The sequence below is a fragment of the Maylandia zebra genome, linkage group LG12, assembly GCF_041146795.1.
Source record: "Maylandia zebra isolate NMK-2024a linkage group LG12, Mzebra_GT3a, whole genome shotgun sequence".
In the NCBI taxonomy this organism is placed as follows: Eukaryota; Metazoa; Chordata; class Actinopteri; order Cichliformes; family Cichlidae; genus Maylandia; species Maylandia zebra.
This window is the reverse complement of record NC_135178.1, coordinates 7,448,977-7,476,033: the sequence shown is the minus strand read 5'-3', so window position 1 is coordinate 7,476,033 and position 27,057 is coordinate 7,448,977. Positions and strand designations below refer to the sequence as shown.

The 27,057-nt window shown below is 42.8% G+C and overlaps 1 protein-coding gene across 6 annotated transcripts; it reads right to left on the bottom strand.

Moving 5' to 3' along the window:
• Window positions 1–56: 56 nt before the first annotated feature.
• mtmr3 (myotubularin related protein 3) lies at window positions 57–27,057 on the bottom strand. Of its 6 annotated transcripts, XM_076890642.1 has the most exons (24): window positions 26,941–27,023; window positions 25,472–25,656; window positions 25,266–25,370; window positions 24,805–24,879; window positions 23,172–23,228; window positions 20,716–20,805; window positions 20,156–20,272; window positions 18,615–18,635; window positions 17,147–17,229; window positions 16,683–16,849; window positions 16,501–16,597; window positions 16,105–16,218; window positions 15,213–15,403; window positions 14,442–14,573; window positions 14,201–14,312; window positions 13,398–13,593; window positions 13,131–13,316; window positions 12,666–12,836; window positions 10,050–10,195; window positions 8,062–9,571; window positions 7,816–7,926; window positions 7,573–7,661; window positions 6,071–6,097; window positions 57–4,734 (listed from the first exon to the last, which is right to left on the bottom strand). In XM_076890642.1, the coding sequence occupies exons 5-24, from the start codon at window positions 23,172–23,174 to the stop codon at window positions 4,569–4,571; spliced, it is 3,729 nt and encodes a 1,242-aa protein (XP_076746757.1). In that variant the 5' UTR covers window positions 23,175–23,228; window positions 24,805–24,879; window positions 25,266–25,370; window positions 25,472–25,656; window positions 26,941–27,023; the 3' UTR covers window positions 57–4,568. The 6 variants fall into 6 exon arrangements, with proteins under 6 accessions (XP_076746757.1, XP_012779023.3, XP_012779025.3 ...); XM_012923569.4 differs by lacking the exons at window positions 25,266–25,370; window positions 25,472–25,656 and having other exon boundaries at window positions 26,941–27,057; XM_012923571.5 differs by lacking the exons at window positions 25,266–25,370; window positions 25,472–25,656 and having other exon boundaries at window positions 26,845–27,002.

The window sequence follows — 27,057 nt, the reverse complement described above, 5'->3', positions numbered from 1 at the left end:
AGCAAGTTGTGTCAGTGAAAGCAGGTATCACCTAGCAAGCAAACAGTCACAACAGATTCATCTTCTAGTTTATTTCTTTAATTCTACAACAATGTAATTCTCTTTAAAAGGAAATCCAAAACAGAACAAAATATTCAGACTGAACAAGGAGCACTTGTTGTTACAGGAATTTGCTATGTACAGCCATACACTCGACAGACATGAGAAGGTTCAAAGTGCTTAACAGAGGGGGTGAGAGAGGAAGAAGAAAAAGCACGAGTGATCCCTTTGTGAGAGACCCGTAATAAAAACTGCTTGGCACCAGGCTCCACCAAAGAGACACTCAGTCACACTAATGCTTGAAATGCTTGATGCATTTATACACTCACACCTCATGTGACTACTGGGCCATTGCAGTGATGCCTCTAAAAGCAAGTCAGCGTGAGTGGAAAAAACAAAACCCCAACATATGCATACTGGGGGTGGGGACACAGCAACGTTAACTGGAGCCCACATTACCAGCCCCTCCCACACACAGATCTGTCCATAACTCCAGCATGCTGTTGCAATACTGAAAAGCACACTTTCAGTCTCACTTTACTCAGATGCACCCTGTGGCAGTGTTTACTTAATGTCATGTGCAAATAAACAGCCTTTCCTCTCCCGTGAGACCATTCACATTCATGGATTGTTTAACAAGACGTCCCTGTGACTGTGGTGAAACTCGAAAAAGGGAACTCACGCTGCTGGTCGTCAATGTGGGGAAGGTCAAAACGCTTTGGCTTCACAAGGGAGTGTGGAGTCTTAAAATAATAAATTGTCTATTTGGACACAATTGCTCCATTTTGTTGCCATCAGATGTAGTTTGTGGAATTGACTCATCTTTCGCGAGAGGGCCAAAATAATATATTTCAGTTCTCTTTGAAAGACTAAAGGTCAGGCTGTCGAATTAAACACACTTCCACAGGAGGTCGACATTAAAAAGCACACACTTTAAGCCGGTTATTTTGACCACCTAAAACAGCAGCTCCACCACCAGATGGCAACAATCTCAACTCAGCATCATGCACAAATCCAACAGGAAGTGACAGGAATGGGCTCAGTCAAACAGTTTTAGGATAATTAAGTAGCATCAGGTTGTCAATCACAGTTAAATGTCTGCGTTTCCTCCCTTAGTCCAAAACTTGCTGTGTTTATATCTACAGCAGCCATCTGACACAGCGAGCTGGATCATGGGGAATAGAGATTGGCAGTCTGAACAAAGATTATCAACCTCGTCTACGCTTCTGTGCTGTACCTTTAAATGTTCCAGCTGAACAGTAATCAGGGGAGGGGTTTACAAAAAGATTTGCAACACAACAACAACCCATTCGCGCTGGAAATCTGAAAAGCAAGAGTCACTCAGCAACTAGAAGCTCAGTATGTGAATGTATGTGTGTCTACATGAACAAGTGTGGATGCAAGTAGAGGTAGTGTTTGTAGATGGGTGTGAATGGTATAAATGTATGAGAGCTTTAAAGGGGGCAGGGCTTCATTTTGGGTTCAGGCTGCTTGTTTTGGACCACTGTTCACTCAGTGCATAGACATCTCGTTGGCTACCTTTGACTGCTCACCCCCTCATAATGCTGAAATCTTTACATCCACACATGCTGTGATTGGCCAACACAAAATATTCTGACGGGATGCTGTAGCCAAAGTTCAGAACCACCGCTCAGTCTGTGTTTCTGATTATCCTGTGGCAAAAACTGAGTTAACTGGAGTTTTAACAGCAAGTCAACAATACAAATATCAATAAATAAAATCCAAGTGGGGGAGGAGAGAGAACCATTACAGCATCAAATCAGGTCACCCTGCTTCTCCATTTATTCATAAAAACAAAACAAACTGCCTTAAACAGATTGCAAAATATAGGTATTTTATGCAATTTCAAAAAGAAAAGAAAAAACTTTGGTGACTAATTAAGTGCCACTATTCAAAGATTCTATACATTTTCTTAAATGCTATGTAGGTATCTGAATATATTATTCCTCTCATTTACTGTACAAAAGTTGTGTCTGTGTGTGCACAAGTAGTTTGTGAATGGGTGTGAGGATGAGCAGGTGTCTCAGCGATGCTTTGACAGATTTCATGTGGCGTTACAGACCTGGGAAATGCAGAAAGCCCTTTCTACTGCTGCTGTGCTCCTCCGATTTAGACAAAGTGGAATTTGTTTCGTAGTGGCTGACAGCCACCTGAAGAAAAAAAAAAAAAATATATATATATATATACATAGATAAAAAGATGTCTTGTTGTGAGCTTTACACCCGTCTGATTAGTACCAGAGGACTGAGGGGGAGAAGAAAAACAAAACAAAACAGGTTGTTCCGTCCCAGTGCCTGCTGGGTAAAACAAAACTGGATCTTTTGGCAGCAGTTGGCCGCACCGTCGTGTGCTTTAGTTTGTCCACGACAGACAAACTGAAAAAACGTCGGTATTGATGCAGGTCTATCGGCCAAACCTGTGTGATGTTAATGCTTTGAAACAAAAAGCCAAAGCCTGAAATCAGCAGAGTCTCACAGTGAGTGCTCCCTGCACACAAGTAATAAACAGTCTGTTGGTATGGAGGAGCAGCGCAGCACGAGCTGTTAAAAGACCAAATAGCCACAAGCCTTTTCCTCTCACTAACTTGCTGCATGACTTGTCTACACGGGGGCTTCAAACAAAATGATTCACCATCCTCACCGTGATCAGGATAAGGATGCCAAACTACTGAAAAAATTTTTAAAAAGCAATTAGAAAGGGGAAAAAAAAGAAAAAAGTGCATTTAAATATGTGAACAGCACAGAATTTTACAAATTCACAAACTCCAGGAGTCCAGCCTCCTTTCTGTACTCTGGACTGAATCTCAACCATAACTAAATGTGATGTTCACAAAGCATCAAGGGCTTTTTGATTTGTACATCACTTGTTTGCCACCACATTTGTGCGTCTCTTCTGAAAAGCTGCTTAAAAGCTCACCCAAACAAAGCAAGCACAGTTGAGACTCGGCCCACAGAAAGTTAAAGGCTCAATTCACCCAGTTATCCAGAGTAATGACACTGCAAACAAAGGCTGCGGCCAGTTTCTTTAAGAGATACACTTCACTGTTTTACACACTTTTCAGACAAGCTCTCCTTTAGACTGAACATGTGACTGAGTGTATGCAAGCATCCTCACAGCACTCTTACAAAGTCAAAATGGCAAAACTTGCCTCACTCTCAACAAGTCTGAATATGTGGAGCCTAAACAAGCTTCTTAGGCACTCTGGTTTAATTTGGAATATGATGCACTTCAGCATTCCCAGTCCAGGAGAGGGAGGAATGGGGTTTTCAAATGTACTGAGCTCTTGCACACAATGGTAGAGAGGAACAAATATTCCCAAGTGTGCCATTACTAGTTGATGGTGACAATACAAATGCATGTATGGTAAATATCACCTGCTTACAGAGGTTCTTGAGCAGTGGGGAACATCAATATTTAAGTGACCCATCTTTAAATAGGATACTATCACTTCAGTCACTTTAGCTGATGATCAACCAATGTCTGAAAAGCATGAAGTCAGTTTTTCCACAGAGGACTTCATGCAGTTTATTACTAACTGATCAGTCTGCGGTCATGTTATCAAGTCATTACCATCAGAAAGCAGCATTTTTAAACGAGATTCTGAGCTACATAGCCGGAAGTATTAGTAATTTTAAAACCTAGTTTCCTGCACTTTTAGGACAATTCTAAAGTGTAACAGGTTCAATGGGTATGTGCCTCTCAGTCAGATCAGTCTTATTTTAATGTGGAAATCATACCTGCAAGTGTAGCATTGCAAAGTTGGTCGTTTGATTGGGGGATGAATCTCACACTGGATCAGGCTTCTCAAATTTGCTTGTTACATGTATTCAGATATAAAAGTGTTTAGGTTTCATTTTGGACTGTTTGAATATGTAACCAAGTTTTCTGGTAAAAACAGCCCAACCTTACAGCATTAACAAGTTACACAAAAATATGCTGAACTGATAACATGACCTGCAGACTAATTGGCAGCAGAAATCTCAGATAAAGTCGAATCATAATAAATTTTGCTGGATTGTTGGTACCATAGGAAGTGAGGGAATATGACTACCATCTCCTCTAGTGATCTGGATGAAATGTTCCTTTAATCTTTCACTGAGACATTGGCTTGCTGAGGGACAGTCTCGTGATTGCCAGGATGTCAGAACACCCTGCAGAGATGAGTCCATGCTCCAGGCTAGGAGATGAGAAACCTTTATGATTTTTTTTCAGGATCTTCAGGAGAATCTTTCACAGACCAAAGTCCTCCAGGAGACTTCAGCAAATACAGTGAGACAATGTCCTCTGCCTGCCTGGTCCAAGGCACCAGGATGTCCAGTTTCATTCCTTTGTGCGCAGTCCCATCTCACCAACATGCCACTCAGCTTCTCTTTCACACATACACTCACAGTGCAGCAGCACTCACAAAGTTGGTGGGACATTCTTTAGCTCCTGTGCTCTTCAGCAGTGCTTCCGCATCAGCGACTTGCAGCTCAGCCCGACTCCCGTCTGTCCTGGTCCTCTGGACCTCAGTTGGAGCTGGCTGTAATGGGCTTCTCCAGCTCCAGGGTAGCTGAGCCATGCTGGAGATTGCTGTAGCAGGTCTTACAGACACGACTGGGCTCAAACAGCTGCTGGCTTGGCACTGGGATCCTCTGGTCGCAACAGCTGGCACAGAACACGTTACCGCAGTTCCTGCCAAGGAACACGGAGATGTTATTTGGGGGACTCTCACGTTCTTTACACCTCAAGTTACCATGCGTCCCTGTGGTAGATTCTTAGAAAATAACACCTCATTTAAAACAGTTTACTTAAACTGGACTGATGTGAGGAGTTGGGTTTTTTGTTTAAAAAAAATAAATAATAATAATTTAAAAAAAAAAAAGCTTTCAGGGGAAGAAATAAATTAAGAAAAAATATCAAGTTGGCGTGTGGGCTAGCTTATCTGGATCAAGTTTATGTTAAACTACAAACATTCACTTATCTAGGAGGTCCACACAGGGAAATACTAAACACTGATTTTAAAAACAGGACTTAGGTGCTACTTATTTAAAAAAAAGAAAATAAAAATAACCCCACACCTGGTGAAGTGACGTTGATCTATGATTCAACCATGTGTGACGCATGATAAACTTTTATTTTAAACATGATTTGAGAGTTGTGGGCAGACTCCACCCATCCAGTTTACAGTGCAGCTCTGCTGTGATGTTCACTACATGCCGCTTAGCAGAGGTGCTCCAAACAGAACATGTTGATTATTCAACTCAAAGCACTGCTGTGATCACTTGACAGACAGGTCACACTGAAGATTTCAAACACCCATGCTCTAATTCTGATGTAAGGCCATGCTCACACACACAGCGCTCCCTTTCAATTGCTTGTAACCACACAGAGCAGAAAGTGAATTAGATTGTTTTTCTTCCAACTCTTTACCCTTTTGCACCACCAAGTGGCTTGAGAGGTGTCTTACACCATGCTGTGCTGCTGGGAAGTGGGATGCAGGGTTGGTTAGGGGCAGCATGCTGCCAGGGTGTGTGCCGTGTAGGGGTGTAACGGTTCAGAGACAGAATCTGCAGTAACAAACGTCCATGGTTTCCAGATGTGCCACGGTGGATTTGGAGAATCGTTACAACCCTAATGTTGTGGGTGAGTCGGGGGCAGGGTGCCGATGTGATGCTATACTAGGATGGTCGAGGCTGAGGGATCAATTTAGTAAAGATTTACACATTTTCCAATGAAACGGGCAGCCTCTGATCGAGTGACAGCACCATGCTCACTGTCACAGCCAATTCAAAACTGCTGTATGAAAACACACTGCTACTGCTGGAGGACACACACAAATCAACCCATCTCAGAAATGAAGAGGTTTCCCTGAGAACTTGCTGATTGCCAAAACAGAATGAGGGGATTCAAATGCAGCAGGTGAGTAAGGGAAAGGGTGAGGTGGGATTGGGTTAGGATGAGGAGGAAACTGAAGGATGCTGGGTTGAAAAGGCTGGAGGGTGGGTGGGACAGGGGAGCCGGATCTCACCAGACCTCCTGAACAGGCTCCCTGCCACTGTAGAGGAGGAGAGGGGCAGAAAATGGATAAGTACTGCTGAACCGCAGAGAAAAACATAACACTTAAAAAAAAAAAAAAAGTCCTGATGGAGATGTGTTGTGTTTAAGTTGCATTCACAGGATTCACACAAATTACATTTACAACTAAACATCCTAAGATTCAACCTCAAAGTTCTCCTGAGTGACTTATGTGATCCACTGACAAAAAGGGAAATACAGAGCAGTCAGCAGTATAAAAGGAAGTGATGACACCAGGAGGAAGTGTCCACGAGCTAATTCACCACATGATTATCAACCTGACCACCCAGTTTTGTGTGGACACATCGGTGCAAAACAAAGGGCGTCTACAATAAATTAAACAACCAATCAACAGTTTACTTGGCTCCCTGGCTCTTGTTTATAGATTGACATAGTACAGACAACCAGAGAGTGGCGCCTCATTTCATTGGCAAATGAAATGCAAATTAGGTCCTCAAATTTTAAAAATAACTTTCCTCTCCTGAATGAAAGGCATGATACTGGGACCAAAAGCCTTAAATCGTGCAACTATCCTGACTGTTCATCCACAGCAGGTGTAGAGAGCGTGCAGGACACTTTCTTTGGAAGGCTACTTCCACACAGTACAACAGACTTCTTACATTTGCACAAAGGGCATGCTTAAAGACTTTCTAAAGATTTCATACATTAGAGAGTAACACTTGGATCAAAAAGGCAAATCTGGGTCACTTAATTGGCTGCATTTAGAATAGTTGGGAATCATGTCAACAGGGGCACATGGTATTCCTTTGAAAGACCCACACTACAGTATTCAAGTACGCCATCTGTTATTCTGATTCATTACCTTATTTAGAGGGTTTAATGATGGTGCCCATTTAAGTGGTACCTGTTGCATTTTAGGTGGATGCTGGAAATAAGACTGGCTGCCCCAGTGGCAGGGAACCAGGAAACATCCAAATAAACAAGGCAGGAAGTGTATAAGACAGATTTCTCCTATACAAGTCTTTAATTCACAAAACAAAACCCTTTGCTTTATTAATAGTAGACATAGCTGATTAATAGCTGCCAACATTATACCAGTTCCGAGTACTGCTTAGTGCGTCCTTGAAATATTTTGAGCAGTCACAGATTACATCATGTTTATCATCCATACATGTCTGTGCAGGGACACAGACATGTATATTTTGAGAAAAATGCATGAAGTGAGAAACTCTTATTTTGGCTTTCAATGCAAACAGATTAAGCTTTGGTCCATAGAGAGGAAGTAAACCTCGTCACAAACGGGTTGACAAAGATTCTCAAGTTCATCTTCAGGTACCAAGCATGAACAGCCTCAGCTGAACCTACATACAAGAAGCTCATCTGACCCGAAGAGGAGTGAGCTAAACAGCAAAGGCCTCAACAGGAGAGAAAGAATTGATTTGTGATAACTGAGAGTGAAGGCCTGAGATTCTGCAAAAACAAAGCTGTTCTCACCTGCAGTGATGTTTCCTGGTAGCAAGCCAGAACCTGCTTTCACAGCCATAACACTGGGCTGCCAAATGATCAGGGTACCAGCGGGTGACCTGCAATGTTTGGGGAAAGTATCAGTTCAGTTTCCATATACCGAGCAGCTCATCCAGGTTCTTCTGCATTGCATAAATGCTGCTAAAAGACCGCTTTGTGAGCCTTGTGCCATCCCTCCCTGACGAGGGTCTTTATATGGCTGCAGCTGCTCACCTCCGTGTCCTGCTTGTCCACCTGCTCCCAGCTGGCCTCAGAGAAGAGCTCTGTGCTGCAGCGCGACAAACAGTTTGGGTCCAAGTTGTACTCAGAGTCCGTCATTGAGGTCTGAATGGAGGGAGACAGATGATCACAGTAAGGTTCACTTTAACTGGCAATGGTAAGCAGGGCAGTCTGAAGTGGATCGCTTCCATTTACAAGTTGTAAACAGATCAGAGGGTCAGTTAACTTTCAGTGGCTTACCACTTCATCTCCAATGTCTCCGTTGATCCGGTGGGAGATAATGTGCTGTTGACTCTCCAGGCGGCTCCAGAGCTCCTGGACTTGCTTCTTCAGAGTCTCCACCTCCATCTGGTGCCCCGCTTCAATCTGCCTCAGTCTTTGCTGGATAGCATCATTGTGCAGCGTCAGCCCATCGTCATCCAGATGGCTGCGAGTTGGCTGCTCAGGGCTCATGGTGACCCGGCCTAGCAAGGCATGACACCAGCGGTGCTGAGAGCAGCTGCCTCGTGGGTGGAGGATCAGAGAGTTGCAGCTTGCTACGGATACCTGACGGCTCAAAGGGGCCCTCTCCACATTCCCTTTGGCCCAGTAAGGTGCTCCACTTGGCTCCCCTTCGGAGTTGTCCCCATTACAAAGTCCATCCCTGCTAAGGTCAGCACGAACTGACTGAAAGGCACTGACAGAGGGCCGCTTGCTGCCCTCGCTTAAAGTTCTGATCAAGCCATGCTCACTAGTCTCAAGCCCCTTCTCTTTCTTGGAAGAGGGAACTGGGCTCCTGCCATCACTCATGAGGTGATGGTTTAAACCAACAGGTGGCTGCACAGGGAGCTCCACCCTGCCACAGACCTCTTCAGTTAAAGTCTCTGTGGAGCTTTCCATCAAGGAGGTCCTTTTATCTACCAACTCCACTGACTCAGGGACACTGTGGTCAGATTCAGAGTCAGGGCAGCTTCTCTCATCTAAGCCTTGTTTTTCAGGTGACCTATACATTAAGTCACTATTTATAGTTCTATGAGCTGCAGGCTCTTCTGGCTCACCTGTGCTACACTCCTTCGGTACATGCGCAAGTTCTTCTTGTACAGAAGATTCCTCTACATTCTCCGTCACCAAGTCCTCAGTTCTCTGAGATGCATTGGCTTCCTGTTGATCCTGTTCCTCTTCCTTCTGTGTGGGCACAGAAAAAGAGTCACCATTCTCCTGAGCCTTCATCTCACCATTTTCTGGGAGCTGACCATTAGCGAACATGTCTCTCTTCATGACAGTCTCACTGACATCCACCATCTGATGCTGCTCTACATGTCCATCCACCTCCTGGTCTACAGCATTAAAAACCTGAGTAGTATCAGCATGGTCCTCTCTTGGCACGTCGCATCCTGCCTCCTCCTTTGTGGCTTCCTGAAGGATGTTCACCATTTGTCCCTCAGCCACACCCACTGCCACAGAGAGCTCTGCCTCCTCTGCTGTATCTTCTGCTGGGTTCACAGAAGACTCTTCTCTACGTTCAGTATTTGAGCCCTGGGATTGCTGCTTGCTGTGATCCATCTCAGAGCCCAGTCTGTCATGATATGGCTGCACCTCATCCTGGTTCTCCCCTCCTTCAGGCCCCACTGCCACATTGAGCTCCAGAGACCGCCGGTGGTCCTGCCACTTCTCATTCAGGCTTGGGTCACTGGAGCGACGGTTGGGAGCCAGTGAGCTTCCCAGCTCACACGCACTAGGCAAGTTGTCAAAGGAGCGCGTCTTTGTTCGCCTTAACAGGAAAGGAGAAAAATAATTACAAAAAAAGCGGCATTTCATTACATAACAATAGCCTAGTATGCTTGACAGCCTATAATTTAATGAGAAACTGCAAACAATTATAAAATGTTTGCCTAACAAATCACTCACATGTCTGTCTCATCAAAACAGACATTTCAGCAAAGACCATCTCTTTAATTCTGACCTGGCTGTCACAAACTATGTAAATGAACGGGCATTCACAGCACTTCTAGTCCTATCGACCACCTGAAGCGCTTTAATGATAGCCTTAAAGACTACTTCCTGTTGCACTTCCAAGATGTTTTGACTGTCGTGACACAAGAGCATAGACTGCATCTAAGCAGAGCATGTGACCAGCAGAGTGGAAAAGCCGGCCCCCCTCTGGCTGTGGGAAGTCTGTGGCTTGCGTTTTATCTTACACGATAGGGAGAAGAGTGGGAAGGGGTCGGGTGCCAACGCGCCAGGCTCACCTGCCCAGGGGTGCATCTTCCGGGTTGGCACCGGGCACTGGGTAGGGAGCGCAGGAATCATCGGAAGGAGTGGTAGGGGAGGAGCTGGGCAGATAGACGGCCGTCCACAGCATCAAATTCCGTACATGACACACTGGATGGAGAACCTGAAACAAGAGCTGCAAACTTAACTCAAGATATAGTCAGACATGACGATGACAAAGGTTATCTGAATGCAAATCTTTAGAAAGGAGTGGAATAGAATAAACGAACAAACAAGAAGTGCCTAAATCTGGGATGAATAAAGTTTTATAAGATTTGTCAAGAACATCTAAACTAAACTTGTTCCAAGAATGTTGTTTCTTTTCATACCAAGAGGACAATATTTATGTCTGCCCGTCTCCACCCACACAAAGCAAATGCAAAAGTAGTAACCACAAAAATGCAATTCTCAGAAGGGTGTCAAAAGCACTGGTATTTCACAGTATTTTAGATTTATTGCCAATTGTTATGTACAAAAATTTACAGCACTCTTGGCTTCCTTAAAAAAAAAAAAAAAAAAAAAAAAAAAAGAACAAAAAGAAAAGAAAAGAAAAAGCAGCATGTGAAGACATGCTGTATGCAATGGCAAGAAGCACAGAGCTTGATTATAAAATAATTCGATTTGACAGTTTCAAACAGGACGATCTCTTTAAAAGCTTCCTTTTATACTGTATCCTGTTCACTTCTAGTCAGTTTTGTTGAAAGCAGAAAACCTTTGAATGAGCTTTAGGAAATCTTTCATTTAACTGCAGGAATCGATCTGACTGACTTTCCACTCATGAACAATCCAGACACCTAAGTTTCAAAGTTCACTATATCTCTACAGTAATTCCACACGTCTTTGTTCTGTAGTGTATGCAACAACAAGAAAAGCTGAGGTATGTCTGAGACAGAGCATCATTGGAGCACTTGCTAGCTGCACTCCATATGACAGGAAGGACAAAAAGTGGATCAAAATTACTGATGCAGTTAGATCAGTAATAAGTAGGGATGGGTATCGTTTAGGTTTTATCCGATACCGGTGCCAAATCGGTACTTTTGAAACGGTGCCGGTGCTTAAACCGGTGCTTAAAGAATGGAGAACACAAAATTGGTCCAAAAACCTCTCATGTTCAGCTGTTTTTTGTAAAAAGATAACAATGTTAGCCTTTTCTGCAGCTATGGGGCATATATGGTATCACTCTTGGCTGGAAGCAGTGCTTAAACAATGGAAAAAAAAACAAAACACAAACTTTGTCCAAAAACCTCTCATGTTTAACTGTTTTCCACTTTTTCTTTGGTCATTTTAGCCTTTTTGGCCAGGGTGAAGGGAGTATCTGCCATCAAACAAGAAGACAGCCGCATGTAGCTATGATGATGTTTGCTAGCTCACCTTACATGCATTAATGTAATAACGTGGTTAGCCTACTCAACGTAAGTTACACTCGAACAACATGAAGCTACTCACGCAGAAAAGAACGGCTGCTGCTGCCATCATCATCATCCATCATCATTTCTGCTACACTGGCAGGGCTAGGGGCCAGGACTCTCCTCTTCGTGTTTTTGGGGGATGTTGCATAACAGCCAACCCACCCGCAGTAGATGCGCTCTGTGTGAGGTCTCGCAGCAAGCCATCAAATACGGCGCATTTCTGGGCTTTTAAAAAAAATGCTATGCATCGCCAGGTGTTTCATCGGATTTGAGGTGTTACCTCCTTTGACAGTATCACAGTATCAGCTTAAAGCACTTGTTGCAGGCTGCTGAGTTTGCATATTTTGCTGTGAAGTACAGCCAGACTTGACCGCTTCGCCTTGGACATTTTAATCTGTAGCTCTGCATAAAAGAATGTACGTACCTGGACCCGCCTACTATTCTCAGAAACGTAAAATGATTGGCTAGAAGTGTATCACAGCTCAGGAAAAAAAGCACCGAAATAAAGCACCGAAATGTGCGCTGCTTTTCGGTCTGGTTACTACCGTTTATGTCAGAACCGGTGCCATCATGGCACCGGACACCGGTACCCATCCCTAGTAATAAGGGTTTTAAGGAACTGCTTTACTAAAATACAGTTATGTTATTCACTTTATTTATACTTTTCTCATATCAGAGCACGCAATCAGGCCGCTACATAATGCAGTCAGACACTAGTTTCTCTATTCCTTGTCCTCACTCTTAGTGCACCTACTTACACTTACTAACGCCACGTGTTGAGTAGAGCTGATAGGTTAATGACAGCATAATGAGTGTGAGACAGTCAGCGAAGCTCACAGTAGAAGTATTGCTGTCTGAGCTTTTCACTTTGGTCAAGTCTATGCAACTTTTACATTTATGTAAACATGGCAAGAGAAAAGCTGTCGGCTTCACTGTGTAATACCTCTGAACTAGTGAACTGCTGCTGACGCAGTGTAGTAACTAACAACTGAATATAGTGACATTCTGTCACTGACATCCCCATCCAGCTTTCCGAGCTGGGAGCCGATCAATTCTGTCCAATAGCTTGGTACAGCCCCAGTTGTCTTTAAGTTTAAACATTAAATGTTAAAGTCAGAAAAGACAAAGACACGAGTATCTTTGCTTCCTTTTAGCAGGACTGAATGATTAAAAGTGTTGACGTACAATTTCGGAGTGTGAGGAGTAGAGCATGTTCCTCAGAGAGCGGTTGGCTGGCCTCAGGAGTGACCAGACCGAGCAGGTCCTCTCCTGAACGTGACGATCCTCCCTGTCCTTGCCGCTGTTACACAGGAAAGTACCGAAGAGGCAGGAGTAGGTGTGTTGCACCAGTTTCACCTGCACAAATGTGACACAAACACTTGTATACAAATTATCAAGTATAACAAAAGCATGGATAAAAAGTTCCTCATATTACATTTTAGCACACCATGAAGGTAAATGCATATCAATCTCTCACATCTGGAACCTCAATGTAACTACACTTTAATCAGACACCATTATGTCTGTAGATAAATTGCTCATTTTTGATTTTGGATTCTGTTGTTGTTTAAAAAAAAAAAAAAGAAACAAAAAAAAAAAAAAAAAAAAACCCCACACAACAAAAAAAACCACAACATTGAATGTACACACCAGGAAGGCTTCATTGAACTCAAATGAGCATGGAAACTGCCTCTGCAGTTGGTGAACACAGTCCAGCCACTGCAAGAAAACAGGGCAGCGCTCATTCAGGTCCTCTGAATTTTCTCCATGGCCACATCGGTCAGCAAACTTGTGGCCGAAGTCCAGCCATTCTGTCTCCACCAAAACTTGGAAGCCCTGCATGAGATAATCCGATAAATGCTTTTATCATTTTCACATTTTATTTGCATACAACAACATTGTCATCTCCATCCATACCTCAATAGTGCGGTAGTAAGGGTCCAGCAGTAGCTTGGACAAAGCAACAATCTGTGGTGTGCGGTCCCAGCCATCAGAGCAGTGCACAAGAACAGGCCTGTGGTCTCTGTTCACAGCGTTGACCACCAGCAGAGCTGCCTTCAGTAGCAGGGACAGGTGTTGCAACCACTTTGTGCCCTCAAGTGCAGAAAGCCAGCTGCAAACAGACAGCAAAAGCCTATAGTGCCCAGTTTAAAGCTGAAGTGCTGAAATGAATATAATCTTAACAAAAAAAAAAAAAAAAAAAAAAAAAAAAAAGTCCAACAACACCATGTTATGAGACTAGTAGGACACATACATACACCCTGACCCACATAAATTATGATTCTTTCACATTACATAGTTTATAAATCTAACCGCAACTGTGTTTTCTAGATCAATAGAGATACACACGAATTACCATCTCCTGGTTCACACACACACTTATCTCCATCTTGATCTGCAAACCATAAGGGGGGGAGGGGGGAAAAAAAAAAAAAAAAAAAAAAACTCCACACAAACACTTAAAGCTGACAATTCAGCTACACATCACTGCAGTGTTGAATATGGCAGTGCAAAGGGAAAGAGGGTTTGGGCCAAGTTCTCAGTATCAGGCGCAGCTGTAAGGCCCAAGTCAAAACGGCTATGATTGCTAGTTACATCCAGCTACTACTAAAGGTTGTTGGGGGTTTTGAGTTTTAATAGTTTAGCGTTAGCGTTGTGTCATAAAATCTTGACTTGGGAAATCTGGGTGTACTGCTGGAGGCATATTTACAAACACATACTTGGCTGGGTCAGGCATCTGAGTGCAGAGGAATCGTAGAGACTGGAAACTCTTGCGAATGGAGTGGATATTAGCCATTCCCATGAAAACCACCTCGCAGTTGGGATAGTATTCTGAAATAAGATGAAAGTAACACTTACTATAAGCAAAAATTGATGTCTTTAAGCCAAACTGAGCTGCTAAATCGAAGACACACTGACCCAATTCTGTATGCGACTTGGGACCAAACAGACGGGACTTACCTGGGCATTCACAGCCTCCACCTTTGGCCCTGTTAGCTACAGCAGCTGCATAGGACCTGGCATCTAAGATCAGTAACTTCTGAGGTTGGCTGGCCAGTGTCTCCACCTCTGAGCTGTTGGTCATGGAGGATTCTGACAGGCACACACACAAAAACAAAAGAGTTACAGCTCAGGTTGTATAAAGCACCTTCTGGGGGCATAAGTGAGATTCTTTCAGGCACATCAAACATGTCTTTAACAGAAGTTTACTGTAGTTTGCAGCTTCAGACAAGCACCAACAAATCAGACAAGTCAACAGTGTCTGCTGCAAATTCATAAAGACGGCAACACTTCAAGAAAATGTGCAGTGGTAGGTGTATGTTCAGCTGGAAGCATGCATTTGTCTGTGGGCATACACGGCATGTCAGTGAGGCTGACTGAAGGCCATTTTACACAGATCTCACTGCACCACTAAGGCCCCTCCTTGTGATAGCTTTGCTTGTTTACACTGAACTAAAGAGAGCCAGCATAACGCTGCAGCAGTGAGGAGTGTTATGAATGAATGCTGGGCTAACATGATGTAACAGTAGTTTCTAGTATGATGCAACACAGGGACCCAAATTTCAAACATATGGGTTCTGCTTTCAAAACAATAGCAAGCAGGTTAACAGACTTTGAGAAAGAAGGGGGAAACATTTCAGCTCTGACAACCTCTGCTGCCAAATAAAGCAGAATATTAACATATCCTACTCTGAGTGGGCAGTATAAAAGTGTCTGAGTGAGAGCTCTTACCAAAATCAGTGTCAGGCAGGTCTGAGCTATTGGTGTAGCTACCGTTGGGAACATGTTTTTGGGAGCTGCTGTCCACGGCACAGGCCTTAGCAATAGACTGAACCAGGTGCTCATCATCAGCGTTCCTCCAGCCCCACCAGCTGACCTCTGGCTGGCCACAGCGGGCAATTACAGCCCCAGTAGTTGTATGCCTATGTGAAGGGCAAGTGAGAAGTTAGACTGGTAATGTCTGGCCAAGGTAGAGTTTATTTAATGGAAGTACTCAATTTAATGATAGTAATACCAGTACAAATCCTACAGAAGACTACGACAATTTATTCCCTTTCACAGCATTTTATACTACTTTTAACTTTTCTTAGATTTCCAAAGACTTAGAACGCACAAGTATATTAAAAATAGAACTTCATTACCACAACTCAGTATGTCACATGTATGAGGTAGACCTTTTAGTTTTTCTTAGGCACAAAGCTTCAGAAATGCCAGTTTATGCAATTTAATATACTAAAATAGTAAAAAACTGAAATTTTATGTTCTGTGATGCACAAAACAGGCATACGAAGTCTTCACTTCTGATTGGCTCAAGCATGAAGTTGCCCAAACAGTGCCAAGCATTATTAAACAAAAAGAGCCAAAAAATGCTTGAAGCACTTCCAAAATTGGTGACGTCAGTGCTTTTGGTCGGGTAGCACACTCTAAACACAAAAAAAATAAAATAAAATAAAAAAAAAAAAAAAAAAAAAATCAGAAGCTAGGAGGGTTTGTGGCACTGATATAGAACAGTCAAGATTTTATCCAACAATTGCTTCGTTTCCGCTGCATAAGGAAGCTTTTTACCTCTCTAATGATAAACAGGCCAAGTGTCTGCTTTTAATAGCTGCTTTAAAACACAAACCTGTAAACTACAGCAGGAAACCTCTTCCAGGAGCGGAAGGCTGCCACATTTTCTAGCTCTTTGTCAGTAATCCAGGCTGGCACTAGGAGTTGCTGAGGATAGCTGGGGCAAAGCCTGGCAGTGCAGAAGGGCACAAAGAGCAAAGTTAAACAAGGAGAGGGAACACCAAAGGATTGTGATGGCTCAACAAAAGTCTGTCTGCAGACACCTAATCCTGGGCCAGCCCCTTATCTGTCCAGGGTTCAGCACTCATGGAGTACAATAACACAACCACCCACTGTTTAACACATACTGACTTGTGCTGTTTGCCAATGAAAGCAAAGGATGGAATCCATCTTCTAGCTGCAATTCTGAAATCAACACGGAAGCAGTATCCTGAAAGAAAGCCGCATCTACCTGAACTTGCTGTTGATATCAGATATCCTCCAAGCATTTTGAGTGTCAAAGCCCATCCTCTCCACCTCATTCTTGAACCATGAGGTCACATGTTCACCTACAGTGACAGCAGAGATGTCCGATAAGCAAAATACAGGTTTGGGTAAGTTTCTGTAAAGACAAGCGAGCAATTAAAAGGGTACCTGGTCTGCACAGCTCGCCATGCTGCTCTTTCTCTCCTGCGTACACCTCCATGCACCAGGCGTGGAAGGCAAAGGCAAAGAGGTCTTCCAAGCGAGACGGAGGCCTCACTGCTGTGTTCAGACGTTTCAACCATTCCTGGCACTGCTCAAAGGTGGAGATCTGACATCTGGGGATAAAATTTAAAATGTGATCTTTCAAAAAGAACCAAATGCAGGAGTCTAGTACTCAAAAACAAAAATAAATATTAATCTTTACTAATAGTACAAATTTTATCTTAAATGTTATCCTCAGTTTTCAAGAGAACATTTCAAACCCATTTACTGTCATTTTGTCATACAAAGCAGGCTCACACTAATCACCTAATGTCTTTTTTTGATACTGCAGTGATTACTACAAACATACGGAAGTGATATGACTCAAAGTTTCTCATCTAGACAAAGACAGGAAGCTTCAATGGTCATACCTGATGACTTTACAATCCTTACAGGTGACATGAAGCTGGAACATCTCTCTACACTCCACACACTCAATGAGCTGAAGAGGAACCTGAAGAGGGGGGAAAACAAGGAACCGTCACATCACTTATACACTGCAACACTAGTGTATAGCCTTAAAAAAATAAAAATAAAAAATCTCAAACCCATGCAGTCAGTACAGGTAGTGTGGCAGACTCGAGCAATCCTTTAAGCAAATTAGTGGTGGCTGGATAGTGGCTTCATGCCAACAACACAATGTGCTGATGTGCAAGAGCAGTTTAAAGTATAAATAAAAACTAAACCATCAGACACAGTGCTAAAAATTCAACGTTAAAAGGTTATTTGTTGAAGTACATTTTAATCACATCATCATAAAATCACATCCCATTCTGCTCTGCAAATATAGACTGCTGTCAGAAAATTCAGACTCTTTCAAATCTTATCCTTCAAAACCTACACAGCACACCTAGGAACAACTGAGGCCATTGCTTAAGAGTGCTGAAGAGTCAGAATAAATCAGTGTTTATTAAAATTTTGATGGGAAAACTATTTATATAATCCCACCACCATAAATATATAAAAAATAAAAATAAAAAAAAAATCTTAGGATGAGTCCACACAAGATGTGGAAAACTTGAAAGAGTCTGAAAACTTTCCAAACAGACAGCACATAATCCTCTTAACTTTCCTTTTGGTTCCCCATTTGCAAGGAGAAAGAAAAAAAGCAATCATCCTAGATCTTACAGTTGTATCTGCATTTCCCTTTGGCACAAAGCCATTTTTCCCCTCTCCCCGGCACATAGCAAAGTACAGAACCGGCTTGTGCTTATGACTTAACAGCATACTTTAAATACTGCAGGGAAATACCTATGCTGCCTTTGACTAAGCTTTGTTAATTAGATAATATTTCAGTAGCTCTGTGGGATAAAAAGTTAATGTTCACAGAGTCTGGAGTCATGCATGATCATCAGCACGTCAAGCTCTCCAGACATATGCACAGTGGCAGAGTCACAGCCATATGAAGATTTTATTGTAGTATTTAGAGCAGGGGTGGGCAATTCCAGGCCTCGAGGGCTGGTGTCCTGCAGGTTTTAGATCTCACCTTGGGTCAACACACCTGAATCACATGATTAGTTAGTTTCCAGGCCTCTGGAGAACTGCAGGAGCTAATTTAGCCATTTAAATCAGCTGTGTTGGTTCAAGGACACATCTAAAACCTGCAGGGACACCGGCCCTCGAGGCCTGGAGTTGCCCACCCCTGATTTAGAGGTTGGCAACCTAAATGCTGTGAGGATAGATTTCCCCCCATATGCATTTTTTGTCATTTCTAGTTTAATCCAGCACCTTGTGCAAAACTAACAAGCAGTTTTCTAGTCTGAGGCCAGCTTGTTAACAGGCAGATACACACAAAACTGTACAGTTTAACCACACCATGCAGCTCTTCCGGGTACTTACTGACATCTCACAACAACAACTCTATGCAAAACAAAGAGAATACTAATGTAAGCGATGCATGTCGATTTGTGTGAGGCTGGCGTCACCGCACATTCCACACATTCATGCATCTTGCTGTCACAACTTAATTTCCACTTTCTAATCTGCAACCCTAATCTAGCCACCATGAAAATTCCTGGGCTGCTTGTTAACAACCTCTCGCTCTCTTGCAGCACATCCCACCCCTGATTTGTGAGCTCCGGCAGATTTGCCATGTGATGCAACACATCCAAATATGTGTGAGGAAAATGCTGGCTGTGTGACATGGGCACAGGGAGGCACTGTGTAAGGCATGAACCAGAGGGTTCCTGAGGTCAACAGGAAACACTGATGGATGCACAAACTGTAGTAAATACACCAAAATAAATAAATGTTCCAGTTATTTGGATAAGTTGTCTTTGAGACTAAAACTGGTGTATTCATACCGTCATTTACTGAATAACTACAGCTTGTATGACTTGGAAATAAGAAGAAAAAAAAAAGCCACACACACACTTTCAACTTTTCAGAAAGATATTACTTGTTGATGAGATTCTTTGTGCGTTTGGTCTTTTAATGAGAGTTGAAATGACAAATGAAATAAAAACATTTCAACACTAAAACAATGAGCAAATAAACTTCTCTATAGATGATTAAACATTTTCATTGAGGCGGAAGTGAAACAACAAAAACTTCTGTAGCACATGATTGCACATTGCAAAACTGTCTTGTGGTTGTACGTCACTAGCCGATTAGCTTTATCAAATGATGGCAGATACTCAACTAAGATAAACAACGGAAACAAAAATTTAAAAAAAAAAGTAATAACTTTTTAAATACTACACAACATAGAAAACAGTTTAAACTAAAAGTCCAGGACCACTGGGCTTTAACAGGCTGGTAATACGAGGTAAAGGTGGCCAGCAGGCACCAAGACCCTGGTGAGTTTAGGTCTTTAAGGCAAGCAAGAGGCTAGCTGCAATATGATGAGAAACCATGAAAAGCCAATGAAATTCACAGACTAGTCATGACAGGGTGACTACCACTGATAGTGTAAAGGGTCCTGTGTAACTTTAGGCTCTAATAAATCATCTTTTTCTGAAAAAAGAAAAAGTAAAGATCCATACAAGGCCAGTGTGATGGTAAATGAAGACCATACTTTGTTAACAAAGCTTGTCTCTAACATAGTGAAAAAGGATGGAAAGAAAGGCCCTGGCTGTTATGCAGGAACCTGTGGGCCAACTGCATCCATGGCAACGGCAAGTTCCAGAGAGAAGCCAAAGCGAGCAGACGAGTGTAGAAAGAGAGGTGATGAAGAGTCACATGGCACTGCTGCCAGTGGAGAGCAGCTTTGAATGGCCTGGTCACCACAGTGCTCTGTCCATTCACAAAATACACACATACTGATACAGCCTCCAATGGAGACAATGTGGTTCATTTTGCAGCGATTTTGTGCCACGTGAAAGATTTTTTTTCTCTGAAGCTACAACACTGAAGCGCACTTGTCACTTAGAGATACTTACATTGACAACTGACTTTTTGAACTTTATGTGTAAGCGGTAGTTGGACATTGCAATAATGGCATCCTCTGCTCTCCCCACATATTCTGTGAACTCCCCGTGCAGCTCAGGAAAGGGCACCTGACAACAGCAGGAGAGAAAACATTTCAAATAAACGGCAGAGCTACACAGACACAAATATAGTGGGAAAAGTCATGAGTCATATGACAACTTGAAAGTTGTGTCAATATTTTGCCCATTTAATAAAAAAAAAAAAAAAAAAAAAGCCAGAATCCAGCTGACTCAAACAAAAAGAAAAATAAGTAACCAGAAAGAGTCAGAGTGTCCAACTAGGCAACAATGAGTTTCTGAAGAGGTGGTAAAAGTTTATTGAAGTGTTCTGAAGAAACACTTCAATCCTCAACACAAACTCTTGAGCATAAAGGGTAAGCAGAAGCAAGCAAAAGTCCCACATGTCATCAAGGTTGTGTAACTGATTAGGAAAGATTTACACAACTGTCACCGAGTTTGTTTTCGCCCTCATACTGCACAAAACAAGCAGCTAGTTGCAGTGGTTTTCTTACCTGCATGTTTTCCTCCTCCAGGACGGGGGACTTCTTGGGGAAGATCTGATTGGCCTGGATACACTCCAAGCTCTGCTGCCCCTCCTCCTCCTACAGTGCAATAGTCTGTTAATGTTTCTAGTTAACTAGTACTAACAACTTTAACTATGACATTCCTCTTCACACACACATTCCTTTTTTGTCTGACTACTTTCTAATCTGTTTGGAAGATGCATGCAGTATATTTTTGTAATGTAGTGGCTGTGGTCAAAACTAACTATTTTATGCTTATACAGCCACACAATGATCTTGTGCTGACAGTAACAGACTCTGTAGCATTCTTGTTTGGCCATTAACAGATTTTAGTCTGTCTTTGCTCAGTTTTCAATCCAAGTTTGTTTGAAAGAGATGATAGATATCACACAGTGGAAGAACTTCCTCCGAGATCTTGTCTGAACACGAGCAGAGCTAATATGAATAGTTGCCACAGCTAGAAGAGCACCATGCCTAGGCCAGACAGGGACAGGCACAACATAGCAGCATGCCAAAAATGGGAACAGAAGAAAAAAAAAAAAGCCAGGTTCAAAAAAGGCAATGCATCAGATCCAGAGGTTATGTCATAGTGCAATGCAACAACTCATTTCGGCAGTGGAAACTGAAAATGTTCCTGCATAGATGGCAAACTTGGAGGACCTTTGATACTGCTGACACTGACGTAAATATCTGCGTCCTGGTAAACCGTGCTGATTAAGGGTAAAAATCAATTGAGAGTTCCGATTATAGAGACAGTACTCAGGCCACACAACAGTTACAGTGGGGCAAAAAAGTATTTAGTCAGCCACCGATTGTGCAAGTTCCCCCACTTAAAATGATGACAGAGGTCAGTAATTTGCACCAGAGGTACACTTCGACTGAGAGACAGAATGTGAAAAAAAAAATAAAAAAAAAAAATAAAAATAAAAATCCATGAATCCACATGGTAGGATTTGTAAAGAATTTATTCGTAAATCAGGGTGGAAAATAAGTATTTGGTCAATAACAAAAATACAACTCAATACTTTGTAACATAACCTTTGTTGGCAATAACAGAGCTCAAACGTTTACTATAGGTCTTTACCAGGTTTGCACACACAGTAGCTGGTATTTTGGCCCATTCCTCCATGCAGATCTTCTCGAGAGCAGTGATGTTTTGGGGCTGTCGCCGAGCAACACGGACTTTCAACTCCCGCCACAGATTTTCTATGGGGTTGAGGTCTGGAGACTGGCTAGGCCACTCCAGGACTTTCAAATGCTTCTTACAGAGCCACTCCTTTGTTGCCCGGGCGGTGTGTTTTGGATCATTGTCATGTTGGAAGACCCAGCCTCGTTTCATCTTCAAAGTTCTCACTGATGGAAGGAGGTTTTGGCTCAAAATCCCACGATACATGGCCCCATTCATTCTGTCCTTAACACGGATCAGTCGTCCTGTCCCCTTGGCAGAAAAACAGCCCCATAGCATGATGTTTCCACCCCCATGCTTCACAGTAGGTATGGTGTTCTTGGGATGCAACTCAGTATTCTTCTTCCTCCAAACACGACGAGTTGAGTTTATACCAAAAAGTTCTACTTTGGTTTCATCTGACCACATGACATTCTCCCAATCCTCTGCTGTATCATCCATGTGCTCTCTGGCAAACTTCAGACGGGCCTGGACATGCACTGGCTTCAGCAGCGGAACACGTCTGGCACTGCGGGATTTGATTCCCTGCCGTTGTAGTGTGTTACTGATGGTGACCTTTGTTACTTTGGTCCCAGCTCTCTGCAGGTCATTCACCAGGTCCCCCCGTGTGGTTCTGGGATCTTTGCTCACTGTTCTCATGATCATTTTGACCCCACAGGATGAGATCTTGCGTGGAGCCCCAGATCGAGGGAGATTATCAGTGGTCTTGTATGTCTTCCATTTTCTGATGATTGCTCCCACAGTTGATTTTTTTCACACCAAGCTGCTTGCCTATTGTAGATTCACTCTTCCCAGTCTGGTGCAGGTCTACAATACTTTTCCTGGTGTCCTTCGAAAGCTCTTTGGTCTTGGCCATGGCGGAGTTTGGAGTCTGACTGTTTGAGGCTGTGGACAGGTGTCTTTTATACAGATGATGGGTTCAAACAGGTGCCATTCATACAGGTAACGAGTGGGGGACAGAAAAGCTTCTTACACAAGACGTTACAGGTCTGTGAGAGCCAGAGATTTTCCTTGTTTGAGGTGACCAAATACTTATTTTCCACCCTAATTTACGAATAAATTCTTTACAAATCCTACCATGTGAATTCATGGATTTTTTTTTCACATTCTGTCTCTCACAGTTGAAGTGTACCTCTGGTGCAAATTACTGACCTCTGTCATCATTTTAAGTGGGGGAACTTGCACAATCGGTGGTTGACTAAATACTTTTTTGCCCCACTGTATTATCAAAAGCATGCCTGGGATGATAATACATTACCATGGCCCCTGTCAAGGAGTGTGGGTCACCCAACAAGGAACTCCGGCCTGGATCTGTCTGTAGAAAAACAAAGAGACAAGTAATTTTTCTTCTTTTTTAAATTTAAAAAAAAAAAAAAAAAAAAAAAGTTTTATTAAAAGAAGGAAAAAAAACCCAAGACGCCTCCTACCCATGCTCATTTTTTGTTTTACACAGAGACAAAGCTTTAAAATTGTGTCCAATTTTATAGTCTACCAAGAGCTTTAATTCTGGCAGATTTATCTGCCTCCTCTCTGATGCTTTGCCCTTGCAGCATGCAACATGTCTAAACGGGGGATGGACTATCGAGGAATCTCTCATAGATATGCATTGTCACTTGCAAACTGAGTAGTACATATTACCAGTAACACAGGCAAGGTAAACCCCCCCCCCCTCCCCCTCAAATAAGAGTGAACAGAGTCATCTCTTTCAACACATCTAGGGCAGGGGTCCCCAAACCCAGTCCACGAGGGCCGGTGCCCCTGCAGGTTTTAGATCTCACCCTGGGTCAACACACCTGAATCACATGATTCGTTCATTACCGTCTGGAGAACTTCAGGACATGTTAAGAAGGTAATTTATCCATTTAAATCAGCTGTGATGGATCAAGGACACATCTAAAACCTGCAGGGACACCAGCCCTCGTGGACTGGGATTGGGGACCCCTGATCTAGAGTTTACTTCAGCCTGTCAGCATCACAGATGATTGTCAGAACTACTGGCACAAAACCAAATGAACTAGCAATTGGCTAATCAACTTTCTCAAAGCATTTCACTATGAATCCTGATCGTGGATCTCCACTGTAAAAAAATAGAACTTATGGAAAAACAAATTAGCAAATTGGTCTGACTAGTTGGCCAATATCCCTAGTAAGAATTTCATTGTCATTTAGGGACACTACTAAACTGTCATTTCGCCAGAAGTGAATGCATCCACAATTAGGTTCGCAAATTCAGTTCAACATGCATTTAATTATTTAAACCAGAAACCCTCACCTTTGCCCACACACAACCCTGGTTCTTGATGGTGTGGGTGTGCTAGAAATACACTGAAATCCACTTTTAAGGTTTCAAACCTTGTTCTCGAAGCTGGCCCAATCCTGTATGTAAATACATGTTTGTGCAGACACCAGGGTGGTTGAGGGGTTAAGACGCCAACCACAAACTACAATATCCCCAGTGTGACTCCAGACCAGATCTCTGCTGCATATCAGTCTCAACTCTGACCAACCTCATTTCCTCTCATTTCTCTGCTGACATGAACAGAATAGCAGCATTTTCTACATAAATTTTAAGTGTTTCTGTTGGCATTAGAAAGCATGTGAGCATATTTTTAAGTTTACACATATAAAAGAAAAAGTAGTAGTAGAAGCAGAAGAGAAAAAGGAAGGATCCAGGGAGTGGCTCATAATACGCTGAGGCTGTACATGAGCACCTGGATGCACAAATGCCTTTCCCATGCAATGTGTCCAGGCATTGGGAAGACTAAACGATGATCTATGATATGTTGGGCAGTCAGAAAAATGGCAGTATGGGGAAAATCCAATGGTTGGATTTACATGGTTAAAATTGAAGAAAATGAACAAAATGTGAAAACATAGATTTTTAGACTTACCACAAACAATCACTAATGGATGATAAGCAGACCTGATATCCTGTGTGGAAACTCTCACAAGTTAGACATGGAAATCTGTGGAAATGAAAGTGAATAATGAGAAAATGCTTCTCCGTACTGAGACACACAAGCTACAGAAGCTCTTTTGATTCACTGGCAAATATAGATGCCCTGGTGGTCACAGTGGCTTGCATGTGAGCTCAGATACCACTTAAAACTGTACTGCAGACTGGAAAATAAGCCAGCTGGTTCTCCGAGCCTACAGTTTAGCTTGCATAAAGACATGGTTCAGGCACGTGAACTGATCGGCTAATGTTCACCTTCAAAAAAATAAAAAAATTTACAATTATGTGCACAATACATATTTAAGAACATACAGTCACATTTTGAGGTTCTTAAAGGGTAGTGAAAGAAATCAGAAATGTTAGTGTTCAATGAATTGTGCTTTGTGGTTCAACTACCCAACGATGGTTGGTAATTTGCCCAAAGGGTTGGCCAAGCAGAGCCAAAGACATTGCAGGACTTGTCCAGTCGCTGAAAGTTTTCAAGTTCCTACCCAGATTGCCCTTGAAAGAGCAAAAGAAATGCAACTTATCAAAAACAGTAAAAGCAGCAGCAGCTTTGTTGGTCAGATCATGTAAACCATCAATAAAGAGCTTTTTCTTACATTCCGTTATCGATATCCTCTAACATCACTTTTCAAAAGGCAACCCGTTAGGATCTCTCAGCAAACAGGCCCACAAGTAGTTGTAAAGGTCAGCTACGCTTGCAAAGACTGAAACTTGATCTAAGAGGGTCAGTGGAGGGGCAGCTCAGGAGAGCAACACACCTTCTCAGGAACATTTAAGCAGCCTGGAGACAGAAAGAAGACAAAATATCCCGCTGTACTGCCAAAAGTATCTCCGGTCATTGAGAGAGGTGTGAAGGAGGCAAACGAGGTCATTACTTCACTGAGAGTAGAGGCCAACTTTTACTGCTGCTGCTACCTGATAAAGCATATCTGCCCAACACACGGCTCTGTTTACTGCAGCCCGCTCGTGACCCGTGGCTACGGCTCAGTCTGGCTCTCAGTTCAGCAGTCACACAGAAAAGTCTAAGCCCCTTAGAGCCTTAACCTTACTCCTATCCCGTGACAGGCCAGTCATTTTCACAAGTGGTAACATTATCGACACTATAGCGTCGAAATGATAAGGAAAAAACAAGAAACGAGACAATGAACCAACACGTTTGACAGCGGAGCTTTGCGTTTACAGCCCGGTAGCCATACTGAACAGCGCTGCTAAACAGTGTATAAACGCAAAAGCCTTGGCTAACTTCGTATTTGGGGAAAGGGATTTCCCAGCTCAATTTTAACACTTTGTCGTTACCTTTTACTTCACTACGGTGAATAAAATGTAAACTAGACTTAATTAATCACCAGTTAATGTTATTTCAACTAGTTAGTATTCGATGTAAAGATACCGGTAGTTTTGGCCACTAAAAAATAAGCTACGGTCAACCCAAAAACAAATGCTTCTCGCAAGTGCTCTGCAACGTTACATTAACACGTTGCTAGTTGACGAAAAGCCGTTTGCAAGGGGGAAAAAAGAAAATGGCTAACGTTTCTTGTACTAACAGGTTGTTAAGTCAAGTAACTGCTCTTTCGTTTTTTCCTTTTTATTTTTGAATAGCGGTTAGCTAGTTTTTCCTGCAGCCATGTAATGTAAACTGTTGGCTAACCAGTGTTCATCAACAACCACTCGACAGCGTAAAATAATGCTAGCGAGCTAACGCTCAGTCGAAGAGCTATTTACATGCAAACAGTGGAAATTAACATTTGCTGGCAGACAGTGAACTGTTATGCAGCGGTCTCTTAACACTCGACGTTTGGCATTAAAAGCCGTGACAGAGAGCAGCGCGTAGATCTGCTAGCTAGCACTAGCTGGTTAGGCTGAAGCTGCTTTCTGCAACTGTTTTTGTTGTTATGAGATGGAGGGCGGACCCCAGAGCGGAGGCCTCTGTCAAAACACACCGAGCAACGACTACAACCGGCGGACTCACCAGTCAAACGAGTGCTGAGGTGTTAGACGACAAAGACTCATCCGGAACTTGTGCAATTACCAAACATTAAAACAACGTGTCCAACATGAATCATACCAGAGCCGAGGCCAGCTTCACTGCGTCCCTTTCCAACACCGAGCCGTCGTCGCCATCGCCGCGAACTCTCTCGTCTAAAGAGCCCTACGTGTGAGTGACGTCATCGCGTCAGAGCGG